Raw genomic sequence first — 15805 nt, forward strand, 5'->3', positions numbered from 1 at the left:
CTTCACTCTTTCTACACAGGAACACACAGGAACAAGGGAGAGGGTAAGAGTGAGAAGCTCATTTGGGAGGGCTGTAATGTCAATCAGTTGATCAATTACCACCTCAAGAGCAGAGGACTACCATTTGTTACTGTAGACTAACAGCATTTCTCAGACCTTATCTTGTGAATATTTTATCAGACCATATCTTGAGCTGCAGTTATTATGTATGGGCCTTTAATTTCTATTTTGAATGCTGACAAATTGAGCATTTCAGTGCATTTCTGGGCACCAAACACTTTGCCACCTCACTCAGCAGGCAAAATAGCCCAAGTAGAACACACATGCAATAATGCACAATCTGTATAGTTTAAGCCATAGTGGCTGCTACTGTTTTCCAAGTAATTTTAATTTTAATATAAAATACGTTAAGAAGAAGATAAATTAGCTGTGAGATCACCTCTGTCTTCATCAGCTGTTTTGGCTAATAAGGGTTCACATGTGTACAGTGCAATGACTTTGATTAATTCCACTCTGATATGAGTACTAGCAAGGAGCAAAGATTTTTAACAAAAAAAAAATTATATGAACTAGATAACTGCGCTGAAAGGATGTGCACAAAAGATTCACGGTTTCCAGAACTGAAATAACTTTGAATGCTAGATAAAGAAAAATAATTCCTACAATAGAACCAAAAGATAGGCAAGGGCATCACACTTACCATGACTGTAGTTCTGGAGCACAGTGTGATGTGTCACTGATTAATATTCCTTCCTCACCCATTCAACAGCCTCCAAAGCAACAAGCAGTTGGGGTAAACATACCACAAGGTACAGTGAATGAGTCAGCACTAAAAAAGGAAACAGCATGTTGTTCTAAAAATGGCTTCAGCCCACTCCTGTCTTCTTAGTGCATTTAAGTACAAACGTCATCAGTTACAGCAGAGGCACTGCTAAGCATGTGGATAATAATGTCAGCTGTGTATGTTACAGAATAAAAGAAAAGCACAGTTGGTCTCTTTTAAAAAGAAAAAGAAAAAAGCAGCAGTTTCAACAAGGCTTTTTGCTGGTTTAAGTTAAGGCTACATTGAGAAAACCTTTGAGGACAATCTAATGGATAAATAAGCCTTAAGCCCTCTGATACATTTTCTCAGGAACTCTGCTGGTGACAGAACAGATTCCCAAAAATGAAACCACTGCCCTTGTGAGGCACACGACTGCTTTGTACTCCCCCTCTGGTTTGCAAGAAGGGATTTGAACTCAATGCACTTTTCTCAGTACTTCATCTTTGTGAAACTAGATTTTATCTGCTTGCTTGACATAAAACCCATGCATGAACTACAGAAACTACATCCAGTATTCTGCCAGTGAGTGCACACTGTGGAGCTAGCCAGTTTTGATACTCATATCCAAATCACTATCACCCATGCTGCCTTCACAATGATTTATGACCAGCCACCACTGAAGAATTAACTGGGTTGTTTCCACAGCAGGAAAAGCTCGTGCAGACAGCAGGGTAGCAGGGCAGTCTGCATCCTAGATCAGCATGGACAAATGCTGTACCATTTGGTTTTCTACAGGCTGAGACCTCCTTGTCCCAGCCAACCCTATGCCCTCCCAGTCAGCAGCAGAGGTGTGCAAGACAAACAGGTAGTGCCCAAACAAAAGGGAAATGAAGGGGTGTTACAGTGGGCCTGGGCTATGCTTTTCCCCATTTCCAGGGACCCCTGTGACTCTGATCAGATAAGTCTGGTCCCTTCCTTCCTGCTCTGATGGGGTTGTTGGAGAGCCAGAGAAGCCCTCCCTGTCCAGAGCCTAGATAAGGCCATGAGGCCATGACCCTTCCTGCTTGCTCTCTCTTCCCCCTCATCTCATGGAATAAAGAAGCTGGACAAATGCACTGGGGATTAGAGCCTCTTTTGTATCTTTGCCCATCTCCTGATTCGCCTTCCCTCAAGGCCTCATATCTCTGGGCTGGTCTAGTAATTTGGGGGGCTGAGAGGGAGGCACATCAAAGGGGCAGTTTTTGCTCTACAGTCCATTCACAGTGTTAATGTCAGTCTGCAACATCTCGTGCAGCATTAAATTAAAAGGAGTAAAAAAGCTTACACTTCTCTGTATTTACAGAATGCTGATGGTTTTGTGTATCACAAATCCTATAATACCTAAATACCCATCCCAAGGGGGAAATACATTCAATCAATAATACTGTAAAGCAAAGCTCTGACCAAACAGCTGTCTTAAATTGCTGGTATCTTGAATTACAGTGTTAATCAGTGATACAGGGCACTGCTTGCATGCCCTTGTACTAGGATCCTCATATTGGATAAAATGAATTACTGAAACTTTTTTCCAAACAAGAGTAGAAAGATTTCAGAGTTAGTACTTTCTTAAAGCTGCCAGAACATGTCCCTATTACTGTGGAAATGTCAAAGCTATGAGCAGAAAAGGGAGGCTATGATCCCACTGCCCTTTAATCAGGGGGAGTTGTCCTCTTTATGATGTTAGAAGTGTGTTACCAAATTGTTTCTCAATGTTCACTTCACTGAAGCTGAAGGTTGACCTTTGCAGTTGTTACTCAAAGGTGTCACTGGTTCTGAAGAAGTTTCCATACAGGAGTAACTTACTGTTATATACACTCAGACCATCTATAGAAGGAGACTGCCCTCGGGGCTGTAATGACTGCACACTCTCCTAGGCCACAGGCTTGCTGCCTAGGGCAGACCCAGCTCCTCTCTTGAGCAGTCCATGCCATTCTTCCTGCAAGGACATGACTGAAAAAATGGTGAAGTATTCACAAATGTTGCTTTGTTTTTGTTTTTTCTGGGTTTGGCCATTTTACAATGATGTGCTTAAAGTTTGTTTTATAATGTGGAATTGCAAATGTGTTTAAATAGCTCGTTGTGCACATGGACAAGTTTCTTGGTATTTTGGTAGGGAAACACTTTTTGAAAAGTATGCAGATAGTAAGCATTACATAGTAGATAGACAGGAGGAAAATACTGATTTTGCTCTGGAAGCTAGATAATTGCAGTCATCTGGACTTAACTGTTGAAAACACTATGTCAATCTTTAGCTAAAATAAAAAAAAAAAAACATGAGAGGCAAATACAGCTTTTAAATAACCTTTAAATTATTTATGTTTAAAAGACATTTACTGTTTTCTCAGTAGTAGACCTGTAACAAACTGGAAAAAAAAATGTTATATAATTTCCTGCTTTAATTTAATAAGATGCTGTTTACCACAGGCCACTTTCTGAGTCAGCCCTGCATATGCTGCCTTTTAGGTTCATCCCTCTCTAGCCTTATAATAGCTCTGCAACACTGGAGACCTTGTTCTTTAGACTCTGGTTTCAGAGGTGCTGTGCATTGTAAATTTATTGGGAGCACCTCTCCTTTTCTTCTTTTTAGGGGCATTTTTTTTTCTCTTACTTTATTCTACTGTAACCTTGAATGGTCTCCAGGGTCTTGCCCAACTTAGAAAAACTTGTAGTCAGCTCCAGGTGCTGATGTGGTTCCCTGGGCCTCATCTGCTGCCTGTCAGTCAGGCAGCCCAGCTGGCAGGTGTATTCCTGATTCACTTTCACCTGTAGTAAGAAAGAGGCTGCAATTCTGTTTAGGTCTTTAGACTTTTGATGTTTGGTCTTAGCAGAATTTGCATTTAATTCAATTTATAGAAAAATATTAAAAGGAAAATGCAACTATGAGCTGGCCCAAAAAAGACAAAGACATAGGAAAATGAACTCTGGGTGCAAATTTCCATCCTTGGCAGAAAAGCTGTCTGTGGCCTGCATGCAGAGTTCCAACTTGTGGTCCTTGATGTGTCTGTGAATTTCTTTTAGTAAATTGGTACCTTATGCTACATCTATTCTATCAAATTACATAGTGTCAGGATGGTTTCCTTGGCACTGCATTCTGATCTTCAATATTGTTATGTGGCTCAGCAGGTCTCAGGCATTTTTTTTTATCCATGCTAACCAATTTTTTACTGAACTCCCTCCTGAGCACCCTTGGTTCAGTACTTAGCACAGGCCAGGGTGTGTTCCTGGTAACCACACTTTTTCAGAGGTAAAGATTGCTCCACAGCATGGGGGTGAAGTGCTGCAGGGCAGCGACCTCCAGGCAAGACCATGGGTCTTTACTGACCTGTGATTGCCCAGCCCTAAGCAGTGACCACACCATTTGCATCCTTCTCTCTCCCAAGTTCTGATGGTTGTGCAGCAGCACAGTGAGTTGGAGCAACTCAGCAGCTCAGCTGAACACTTACCTTTACTTATCCTTATTACTGTTGTTAGGGTCATTTTTCAGGTAGCACTCTACGTCATTTGACCATTATTAGCATTTCTTGAAAAGCTGAATATTGCTTAAGGAAATACCACTGAAGTTAATGAAGCTAATGAAGTTAATACCCCACTGAAGTTAATGATAATATAGTTTTAATGTGTCTTGAGCTGACCACAAAGCAGTGTCCTTGATCACATACCAAAGAAAATATGCAGACAACTGAAACACAGGTTTCGTGGTTGAAACCCTGCTGGTTTTGTCTCTTAGATTGAGAGACTATAAACAGGTTCTCATGTAAGTATAGGCCAAGCCCTCCCTTCAGTCCAAGTTCACCTTATGCCAAAGCCCTGGCACAAGATCTCAGTGAGCTTAGCAGGCTAAAATCACCCACAGTGTGGACAAGCCCATGACTGCTGTCTGACTGCACCTTGCTCCACTATGTCTACACAACAGAGTCCTGAGGGTCCCAGAGAGACCCAACAACACAGCAGAGGATTTCCAGTGGCTGAACTGCAAGGATCTGTGGCAGCAATATGAGCACATATGGTAATGGGGAAGGAATTTGGCCCACTTTCATCCAAATAGTATAAAAAAACCACACAGTCCTCACACCAATTACAGTATTTAGCCATCCTCAAATTATAATTCACATTGTTGCTGGAGAACCAGTTGGGAAACATAGTGCTGTTTTTTTGGGGTTTTTTGTTGTTGTTGTTTTGGGTTTGTTTTTCTTTTTTATGGTTTTGGGGTTTTGGTTTTTTTTTTTTTTTATTTTGTTTTTAGTCCCTTGTGAGATATGAGTTATAAAACATGATTAAAACTGAAAAGAGCACAGTTCTTTAGAAAACACAGAAGCAATTTTAGTACACTGGACAGAAATGTTTCCTTCAAGGACTGCTTAGTGAAGTTTAGCTTGGAACTCCATAGGAGAGAATAAAATCAGACAATAAATAATGCTGACAATGATTTTCCTATTTGAACATCTCCCAGCTGGAATAGTATGTTTGTGTTCTGTGATCTGCATGGATGTCCAGATTATTACATCCTTCGATGCATTGCCTTTTTGCACTCAGGTCCCAGCCCAGGGCCAGGGGCCCCTGGGCACATCCTTTGGCCATTTTCCCTGGGAAAGAAAACTCACATTTTACCAAATTCCAAATTCCTGAAGTCGTTTTCAACCCAATGTAAAACATATGTTGGGATCTATATTACTTCCTTCCTCTTTCTGTAATACTATGGCTGTTCAGAGCAAAGCCTGGAGAGAGTGGATTGAAAGATTACTCTTGTTTTCTCAGATTAGCTCCTGCCTTGATGGACAGTGTCAACACACCTTTGGGAATGCTGCAAGAACTCTCTGTGCTTCTGAGCTGTCAAGAAATTCAAGGAGTAGAGGGTGGCATGTGAAAATTAAAGCTAATTATGAAGAATGACATTATTAGTGGTGAGGAGGAGTCCCTGGCATGTTTTGCAGAGATTTTTCAATGACTTCATTGCATAATTCATGTTCTTTGAGCAATGAATCAGCACACACACAAAAAAAAGCCACACAGAAGAAACTAGTCAAAAATGTGCACCAAGAATTGTGGTAAGTTGTAGACACAAGATTAGCTACTGAGGAAACAAACTTCTCTTTTCAAATACTGTACTCCTCCTTCCTGTAAAAATCCTGAGCAACAGGGTCTAGAGCCCACAGCCAGTAAACAGGGGAATGTCTTAGTGCCATTGACTTAATAAAAATATTCTTGGAATTTCCTGCTGTTCCTTCTTGAGCAAAATTGTCAAAAACACAGGAGGTTGAGCTCCCATTTCCCACTGTAGTATCAAGGAAACTTTCTACCATTGCAAAAAATCATCTCTGTCTGCTCTCCAAGATTGTCATTCACTTTCATCTACTTGCAGCTGTGCATGAAGGCTGTTTTTCTGAGGCTCTTGAAGATATGATCTATGACAAAACCTCTTACCTGCATTTCAGATTGTGTCATCTTCTTGACCAGGCTGAGAAAGCATAAAATTACAAAAATTATGTGTCACCAACAGTGTTTCATATCTTATCCTTCTTCACATACTGTATAGTCTAATTTCATGTGTAGATAGCTTCTGCTTCTAGTAAATTGTGAAATTTGTATTACTAAAATAAGATTTAGGTAAAAATCACTATTTCTGTTAATTTTATATCTGCATGCTAATTATATTTCACAGAACTCCTATGAGGTAGGTAATCCTCACTTTAACCTTTGGGAATGAGAAATATGAAGAAGTGATAGTCATCTCCCTCAGCTGAAACCCTGTATTTAGAAGTATTTCATTTTAGATAGTAAAATAATCAGTGTTTTAAGCAGATCAGCAGTTTAGCTGTGGAACATCTTTAAAATTCTGTAAGTTGTGAGCAAATGTCATAGAAGTGGATGGAACGACAGGAGCAGGTCTGTTTTGAAATGTCAATGGCTGCTGTCATTTTGACTGTATTAGCTAAACCCTAAACTGAAATAAAATAAAAAAAATCAAATTATCAGTGGTCAAAGTCCAGAAGAAAGAACATTTCATTGTTTCTTCCAGTTTTGTCAGCAGTATTACTTAGATACAAGATTAGATGTTCACTCTCCTAGATTTAGTTTTAGGGTGTCTAGGTTGCCTATGTTTCATAAGGTATAAAGAAGAGTTTTTTTCCCCCCTGAGTGTGGTCAAACATTGGAACACACCTCTAGAGAGATTGTGGAGTCTTCATCTTTGTAAATATTCAAAACCCAGTTGACACAGTCAAATTATCACTAAATATCCTGAGTTGGAAGGGACCCACAAGGATCATTGAGTCCATCTTCTAGCCCTGCACAGCATCATCCCCAAGAGTCACATCATGTGTCTGAGAGCATTGTCCAAATGCTTCTTGAGCTCTGTCAGGCTTGGTGCTGCGGCCACTTCCCTGGGGAGCTGTTCCAGTGCCCAACCACCCTCTGGGTGAGGAACCTTTTTCTAATATCCAACCTAAACCTCCCCTGACACAGCTTCAGGGCATTCCCTTGGGTCCTGTCGCTGGTCACCACAGAGAGGAGTTCAGGGTCTGCCTCTCCTCTTCCCCTCACAAGAAGCTGTAACAGGGAGGTCTCCCATCAGTCTCCTCCAGGCTGAACAGAACAAGTGGCCTCAGCTGCTCCTCATACAGCTCCCACTCTAGGCCCTTCACCATCTTTATAGTAGTTCTGGGCAACCTGCTGTACCTGACCATACTTTGAGCAGAAGGCTCCAGAGTCCATTCCTACCTCAGAAATTCCATGATTTCTAGTTTACTCTGTAGTTTTGTTAAATCCATCCCTGTTTTCCCTGACTGCTGTTTTTTTCTTCCTGAGAATCAGGGGACAGACACAGAACTGAAGTCCAGTTAAGGGTCCAAAATCTTTCTTCTGTCACAGCTGGTCTGAGAACAATCAATACACTCAACAGGAAGAACAGAAACATAGAATCATTTAGATTGGAAATTACCTTTGAGGTCATTGAGTCCAACTGTTAATTCAGCACTGCCAAGTCCACCACTAAACCATGTCTCTAAGCACCGCATCTACACATCTCAAATACATCCAGGGATGGTGATTCAGCTACTTACCTGGGCAGCCTGGTCCATTTAATTCAAATGAAAACACAGGGTAAAACATAAAACAATAAAACAAGAAAAATAAGAATTCAACTCACACAAATATGTACTGTTTCTATGAAAGGGAGATAGAAATAAGATTTAGAATAAAATTTAGAAACCGTAACTTTTGTGGCCATTAACTGGTCATGTGACACTCTAGGTATTTACCCCCCAAAAAATTAGTAGTAAGGGGTATTTTAAAACATTAACTTCTAACAAGGAACAAAGATAGTGACACTTTATCTAAAGCAAGGAAATTTGGTTTTATAGTAACAAAGTTTCTAGAATACCCTCTGTGAAGATGACAGTTTGGTTTCTTTTGTAGCCTACAGGAGGTCAAACACTGTCTTCTCAGTTCTAATAAGCAGGATGTACACCAGTTTGGAGCAAAGGTATTTCTTTCTTTGTTAAGGGGCTTCACAAGTTTTATCCAAACACTTCTACATAAAATTAATGTGAGTGCTTGGCCTAGGGGCTGCATCTAAGCTCTCTCTTTTCAGGTAAATCTCTGATCACAAAACTAAGTCACAGCCTTTATGTAAATGGAGTCCCTCTCTCCTAACCGGCCCTCCTCAGGCAATCTATGAGGGCTTCATGAAAGGCTGGGAATGACAAACAGAGGAGGACAGCTCTCCAAATGTCATTGATTAGAAGGTAACTAAGAAAGTCTTCCACTTCCACAGCTGTTTCATCATAGAAAGAAAAAATAAGGCTTCTGTACTTTGAAAAAAAAAAAAAATACAAAAAAACCCCATCTTTTTTCTTCAGAAAATTATTTTAGGATCTGACAGGGAAATAACAGAAGGCGTTTCTGCTGCCTGTAATCAGATGCAGATGCCTGTAAGTCCGAGAGAGAACTCTTTGAGATTTTTCTTCACGCTTTACATTTGGATTGCTAACTAGATGGACCTTCTTTATGTTACTTTGAAGGAGCTAAGTCTCCTAAATGCCTTTATGGGGAATTTAGGATCCTTCCTAAGGTTCTGGAATTCACTCTCAGTTCCACTTCATGAGATGTAATAAGTGTTAGATATCAAGTGCTTTATTAAAATTGACCCTAGGTGATTAATGTAAGATGTCAAAATGAATCAGTAGATAGACAATTGAAAGGTGTCAAATTTTCTGAATCTGGTGCTCCTTACAGCAACAGTGAATGATTCTTATGAAGGAGACTCATCATTCTCTGAAATAGTTCCAGCCAGATGAGCAGCCAGACCTTGTCAGACAGTTGTTCTTGCAAAAGGAAATTCATATGGTAATATGCAGTATAACTCCTTTGTGGATAGAAACTACATATACAAGGATTCATGTTAACATCTAGAACAGAAGGAAGACCTTTTTAGACATTATAAATATCAGCATTCATCACTGCATGTAAGTAGATAATTAGGGTAATTATTCCAAATTAGCAGCTGCAAGCCCTGCAGATGGGAATTTCAGGGGCTGGTAACTATTGTAAGGTAGAATTTCTGCAAGTTGCAAAGCCCTTTCCATATTTTGGAAGATGTATATTTAATCACCCTCATACATGATGTGAAATGTTTTTGTTAATATCTCAAAAATATTTCCTGCACTTACATAATGTTCTGCTTTTCTTTAAAGCTATATTGAGGTCTGAGATAGCCTAGATTTAGAAAGATTTTTCCAAGTATTTAACCTAGCATCTCAAGTAAATGAAGAACTAAGCTGAACTGGGACTCAAAGTTTGCTTCAATTCTCAGTCTATGAGGAAAAACAATGTCAAGGACCCTTTCTTATTTTTTTTTAAATTCTTTTTTTTCCTTTTTCTTTTTCTTTTTCTTTTTCTTTTTTTTTCTTTTTTCTTTTTCTTTTTATTTTGAAGATGGCAAAAAGACTCCTGCTGTTGTCCAAAGCTCTGGATGAAACCTTCTGAGAAAACACATGGTCAAACTTCCTCACCAAGTTCCAGAATCATTTTTACTGTGTCCAGTGCATTGTGCTCCTTTGAATGGTTTAAGGAAAAAAAAAAAATCCAACAAACCCCAGATATTTTAATTGTGAATAATGTTGTAAGAAACAGAACTGCTTCTGTGATAGCCAGTGAGTTGGTCTGATTAGAAAGGGATTCTTGTTGCCTTGTCTACTATGAGCACACCACAAATGGAGCAGGACTTCTTGGGTTGTTAGCTTTGGTCTTTAGCTGTTATGTGAATTCATATAAATTATTAATATAGACAGCAAAATAAATGCAATCAACAGAAACAGTAATGCACATAACTGTAAGGTTTGTCCTTATCACAGTTAAGAAGTTTAATTTTTTAGATACTTTAATGTACAAAATCAATCATTCCTATCTTTTAAAATAAGATTGCAACTTCAATCAACAAATAAGCCTGTGTTGTACTAATTTAAATCCAGTCCTTATCTAGTTATTTGAACATGAAATTTCAGACAAAATAAAGTTTAGAAAGTAATAATTTCCTGCATTTCAGTAAGTAAAAGGTTATTGATCAATGTATTTTTAAACTTTCTATTTAATTATCTTTGAACTAAAATGAAGGAAAGAAGTTTAAAACCTAGATAATTATTCTATGAAAAAGTTATGAGAGGACTTTTAAAGAAAATAATATTAAGACATAATAACTCAGCTATAGTACTGAAAATTTAACAGTACACCTTGTAGTGGGCCTATGTAGATGCCAGTAACTGGTTTTTGTTTTCTTTTTTTGGTATTTGGATTTTGGCTTTATCCATGCTAACATACATTTAATAAAGAATATTTTAAAATAAGAGTATGTTTGTATGATATCAAGTAGTAAAGTAGCTCTTTAATTCAGATTTTTATAGCTGTTAGAGTTGTCAGCTGTAGATTAAAAATCTAGATGCTGAATTTAATGTATGTATATTTAGTATTTTAAGTGACTGGCTATGACTACTATGACTACTTGTAAATGATTTTTTAGGTCTCACAGAAACATAGAAAATATTTCTGCAGCATTAATCTTATACATATTAGATCTGGGAAAAGAAATGAGAATGATGTATCACACTTACAGGCTTCAAGTTTGGGAAGATTTTGCTTCCTTACCAATTGCCATCCAAAGCTGAATAATGTGAAAAGTTTGTTTCTTTGCATGATATAACTCATATTTCACTTAGATTCATGCTCTGTCCTATTACTTTGTATAAGAACATGACTTTTTTTTTTTCTCTGATAGTTATCCCTAACATTTTCCTGATATGTGCAATCTATTTAATCTCTTTTTTTCTGACTTCATCTTCAGTCTTTTTTTTTCTTCTTTCTGTCTTAAGCTTGGGCTTTTAAATTTAATATCTCTCTTTTTCTTGTTCACCCCCTTTTAAAACTTCATTTCTCCCTTACTCTCTTTTTAAGACTCAAAGCCCCAGGTCTGTTCACCTGGTGTGTGTGGCTAATTCATCTGTCTTGAAAGGGCCATAGATGGCAAGCAGATCATGTTAATCATTTAAACCCAGTCTCCAAAACTGCTGAAACCAATGGGAGCATTTGCTTCAGCTCCACAGTGAACTCAGTCTATAGAAGCTTTCAAATATATTTGACTTGAAAATCTTTATTTGTGGCATGACACTACTAAATATATGTTTATCTGAGATTTCAGACTTACAGTATATTAGTAAATAAAGACATTAAACTGCTTAATATAGATGGAATCATAATGTTGATAAAGGATTTGATGCTGCCAAGGACATCTGCCTTGGTCAATTGATGAACTCTGTCACATCCTACTTTTTAACTATGAGTCCTTATAATGTATTACAGAGAGTTGTTGCCTATATCCTTTAAACAAATTAAATGCATAAGTGTGTTTCTGGATTAGAGCCAGAGGACTCAGCACCTTGGAAGATTAAATTAAAAAAAAAAAAAGCAATACTGTCAGAGACAGGCTGTGTTTAATCATAAGCATTGAAACAAGGCTGATTTCACTTTGGATTGAGGAATCCACTCCTGCTCAATTCTTTGGTAATCTGTGCTGCAGAGAGATTTCCATCCACCAGCTGTGGATTATCTGACTACCAATTTTACTGTTTGGAAATCCACTTGAACTGCATAAAGGCAACTGCAATCTTTCAACTGCATAGATTATTTAACTGGTTGAATTTCTCATATATTACAGTCTCTATCAACCATTTTTCAGTTTCTAAATAGAAAAAAAAGACAAATTACCTTTTTTTTTTTTTTTTTTTTTTTTTTTTTTTTTTCACAGAAGTTTGCCCTAAAGCCTGATTTTATCTATTTAAGTTCATGGCTTAGTTTATCTGAAATATGCCAATCACCTCCCTGAAAGCCCCTTATAAGGACTGCTGGTAATAAACCCTGAAGTGCTCGGATTTCAATGAGTTTTAGGTCTGAGATACCTGATTAATTTACTGTTATCAGATGAAAATCTATGTGCAAACTTTAAACTGCTTCCTGCACTTTAGAGCATATCTACAAACAGATATTGCAGATCAACTCACAATCCATTACTTCATTGTTCCTTGGGTACTAACATTTCTAAACTGAAAATTTCCAACCCTGAAGTTGAAGTTAAATGGCAAAATCATTTAGGGTTCTTAGAAATCTCTTTATAAGCAATCTGTTTCTGAAGAATAAAAAATTCTTTACTTGTCTTTGTAAAATGAATAATGGAAGGAAGTATTTAAACATATGAAAAGAATAAAGCACATACTGTGTGTGTGTTTTATGGTCTCCATTAGGTACCTCAGGATGAATGGGGAGGATACCCAGCTGGTGGGAAAGATGATGAGATCCCATGCAGAAGAATGAGAAGTGGAAGCTATATTAAGGCCATGGGAGATGAAGAAAGTGGAGATTCTGATACTAGCCCCAAGACATCACCAAAATTATCAGTTCGACCAGAGTCATTATTAAAATCCATTGGGCAAAGACCACTCGGAGATCATCAAAAGTAAGCTTCACTACACCTTTCTGGAAGTTGTCATGACCTGGATAATTTTCTTTGTGTCTTATGGGCAATGGTCAGCTTTCATAGGAAAAAATATCTGTAGTTTAAAAGGTAATTTTTTTTGCTTCATTTTAACTTAGTTGCAGTTTCTTATGGTTACTGGATGAAAACCTGATATCTTCTTCCATCCATGAGATAAATCTTCTACTTCTGAATGAGTTTTTTATGTTTACTGAAGGAAATGTATACCCATTTTATGCCAAAAGTTCAAAGTTCTGGGTTTTTTTCTCTAGAAGGATTGGTATATAATACAATTTATGTTATTTCACTGCTTTCTCTGAAATAGAAAATATACTCTGTTCTATACTAGATATAATATTAAATATATAATTGTACTATATATTGGGCATTTTACACCTTTTTTATCAGCGCAATTCTTTATGTATCAGCTATACTGTATCATACTCATTTAAACACATTGTGGAGGATTTTGTTTGACTGGGTTATTTTTCATTCATGCTACCATTCATACTACCTACAATATGGCCTATTAAATAACTAAAGCAAATCTTAAATCTTCAGGGAAGTATGTAGATATATATATTTTCCAATAGATTTTTATTTTTCTCTCCTTTTTATCTTTCCAATATATCATTTGATAAGTAAACCATAAATATTCTTGTCAGGAGAGTTTCAAAGTGGTAGCCTGGTTTAAAAACTGCAGATTCTGTTAATTTGACTGTATGTTTCTCATGGCTTATCAAATTTATCTTTTTGCCTGGGATATAAACTAAAGAAATTAAGAGTGAAATCTTGGACCAAGTGTCGTTTATTGTTCTCTAAATAATACCATATGGTTTACCATAGTGACTCACCTTTTCATAAAACAAAATATAACAAAAACAATAGGCAAAAATCCCTTTGGCTTAATTAAATTGAATTATTTGCCTTGCAATCCGCAAGAAAGCTACCAACTTTCACTATTATTGAAGAGAAGAGTTTCCAACTTCATTTCTTCATAGTATACTGGCCCAGCCACTGCCTGGCAGAGTTCTGGGCACTGTTCTGGGCCAGGGATCATTCCCAGAGACAGTTTGGTTGCAGTCATTACAGTTTTGGAGGGGATGTCTTATATTATTCATGCCACAAACAAATCTTTTTTAAGGTACTGTTCTAATTTTCCAAGCACTTAGATCAAATAAAATATATTCTATGATATTCTTTGTTTCCAGCTATGGTTAGGCTTCCCACAAGGAAATCTGAGTAGCAGCACAAATTTTCCAATGAGTGACAGGACTTGGTGGCTGCCCTAGACCACTGCAGCTTATAAACAGATTCAGACAGCAATTAAACATAACTAAACATACATATTCAAATAAGGAATATATTTCAAGTAAGAATGTATTCTGATTTGTTAAATTACGAAGGCATGTGGTTATTGGTAGGCCAGTACCAAACGTTGTGTCTTCTGTCAGTTTTCCATGTATTGTAAATACACCACTCAGAATTTCATTGATTAAAGCACGGGTGCACTGCTGATGCAGGTACAGGGGTTGAGAGCTGTGCTTCTTCATGGCCCCAGAGGATTTCATGGCATAGTCACCCCTAACCAGTCAGAAAAGAAGGAATCTTTTTGTAATACTGTAAAATATTATTAGAGGTTCTGTTGAAAATTTGTCACTAGCACTGGACTTAGTATAGTTGAGCAGCCAGGCTGCCCCTTCTGACATATCTTTTAAGTCCTCAGTTTTGTCTTAAACTGAAGGGCAAAACCTTGAATCTACCAGCCTAACATTAACAGGTTTTTCCAGTGGATTTCAAGCAGAAATGTGACAACTATTCTGGTTCTTGTAAGTCTTTCTTGCAAAATTCTACAGATTTCAGCAATCCTAAATCCTAAATCCTAAAAATCCTAAATTCCAAATCCTAAAGGCAGGCAGAAAATTTCTTGTTGCACAGAAATACAAAGTGCTGATCCTAAACTTGGGTTTTCACCACAAGCCATCTCCTCCTAGTATCTCTGTCTCCCTGTCCCTGTGGTTGCCTTTTCTGTCTGGTGGATGTCTATGAATGATATAACAATGGATAATGGTTATGGAGCCTTCTTTCCTCCCCCAGCATGGCTCAGTAACCCCACTGCGTGCTGAGCACCATTTGTACCACTGATCATACTGCTGAACCAGAAATCAGGGCTTTGAACAGCATTGCTGCATGTATAGCAGGGCTGAACAGCATTTCTGGCATGCGTTATAAGAAATTACATAATTCAAGATGTCAGCTGCATTAGCTGGCTTTTTAGCTTGTTTAGCCAGATGGAGGGAGCTAGTGCACAGAAATAAAATGAGGGTTTAATTCTCTTAGTTCTCTGCTGGGGTGACAGGGTAGCTCAGAACTGGGGTCTGCCAGACCACCAGTAGACTTGTAATAAAAGCTGAATACTGATAGTTTTGGCAGTATAAAAACATTTATTGGCTGCAAAACAAAATTAGATGGATTTCACAAGAAAAAGCCTACTTTTCCTTCATTATCCTGAATACAATAAAATGAAAATTAGAACAGCTTTCACTTAACCTTCAACAGACATTTGACATGTGTGTGTTTCTCCTCTGAGTACTATTAGGCATCTTTGCAAGGATTTTTTTCCCATTTAAATTCTGTTTATGCTTCGACAAAAGTAAGCCTTATTTTACTGGTTAGTGTTGCTCAAAGATCCGGCAAATTGAACATTAAAAGTTTCTAAACAATAAAAATGCATTTTTGCTTTTGAATAAATGAATACAAATAAATAAATATAATAAATAAAAAGAAAGAAATAAATATATAAATATAAATAATTAAATATAATAGAAGTATTAAAATTCTGAAATAATATCTTTTAAGTTGCTTTTGGAAAGGAGTATATTTACTCCAAGCTGGGGTGGGGGGGGTGAGGGGGAAAAAAGGAAGTGCATAGTCTGCCACTGCTGGTTTATAAAGCTGACAGAAGCAGGTGATACACCCAACCACAG

The 15805-nt window shown here is 37.6% G+C and overlaps 1 protein-coding gene and 1 long non-coding RNA gene across 31 annotated transcripts in view; one reads left to right on the forward strand and one right to left on the reverse strand.

Moving 5' to 3' along the window:
- LOC146767808 (uncharacterized) overlaps window positions 1-12598 on the reverse strand; it is a 36413-nt gene extending 23815 nt beyond the window's left edge. Inside the window, exon 1 of the long non-coding RNA XR_014953598.1 lies at window positions 701-12598. This is a non-coding gene — a long non-coding RNA (uncharacterized LOC146767808). The remainder of the gene's footprint in view (window positions 1-700) is intronic.
- The window catches only part of DLGAP2 (DLG associated protein 2), a 450420-nt gene that overhangs the window by 365323 nt on the left and 69292 nt on the right, over window positions 1-15805 (forward strand). For all 30 annotated transcript variants that reach the window (XM_031504438.3, XM_085574578.1, XM_021551143.3 and 27 more), the window contains one exon: window positions 12589-12800. In XM_031504438.3, the coding sequence (XP_031360298.2) occupies window positions 12589-12800 (212 nt within the window). The remainder of the gene's footprint in view (window positions 1-12588; window positions 12801-15805) is intronic.

This window comes from Lonchura striata, chromosome 3 (genome assembly GCF_050655825.1).
Source record: "Lonchura striata isolate lonStrDom1 chromosome 3, ASM5065582v1, whole genome shotgun sequence".
In the NCBI taxonomy this organism is placed as follows: domain Eukaryota; kingdom Metazoa; phylum Chordata; class Aves; order Passeriformes; family Estrildidae; genus Lonchura; species Lonchura striata.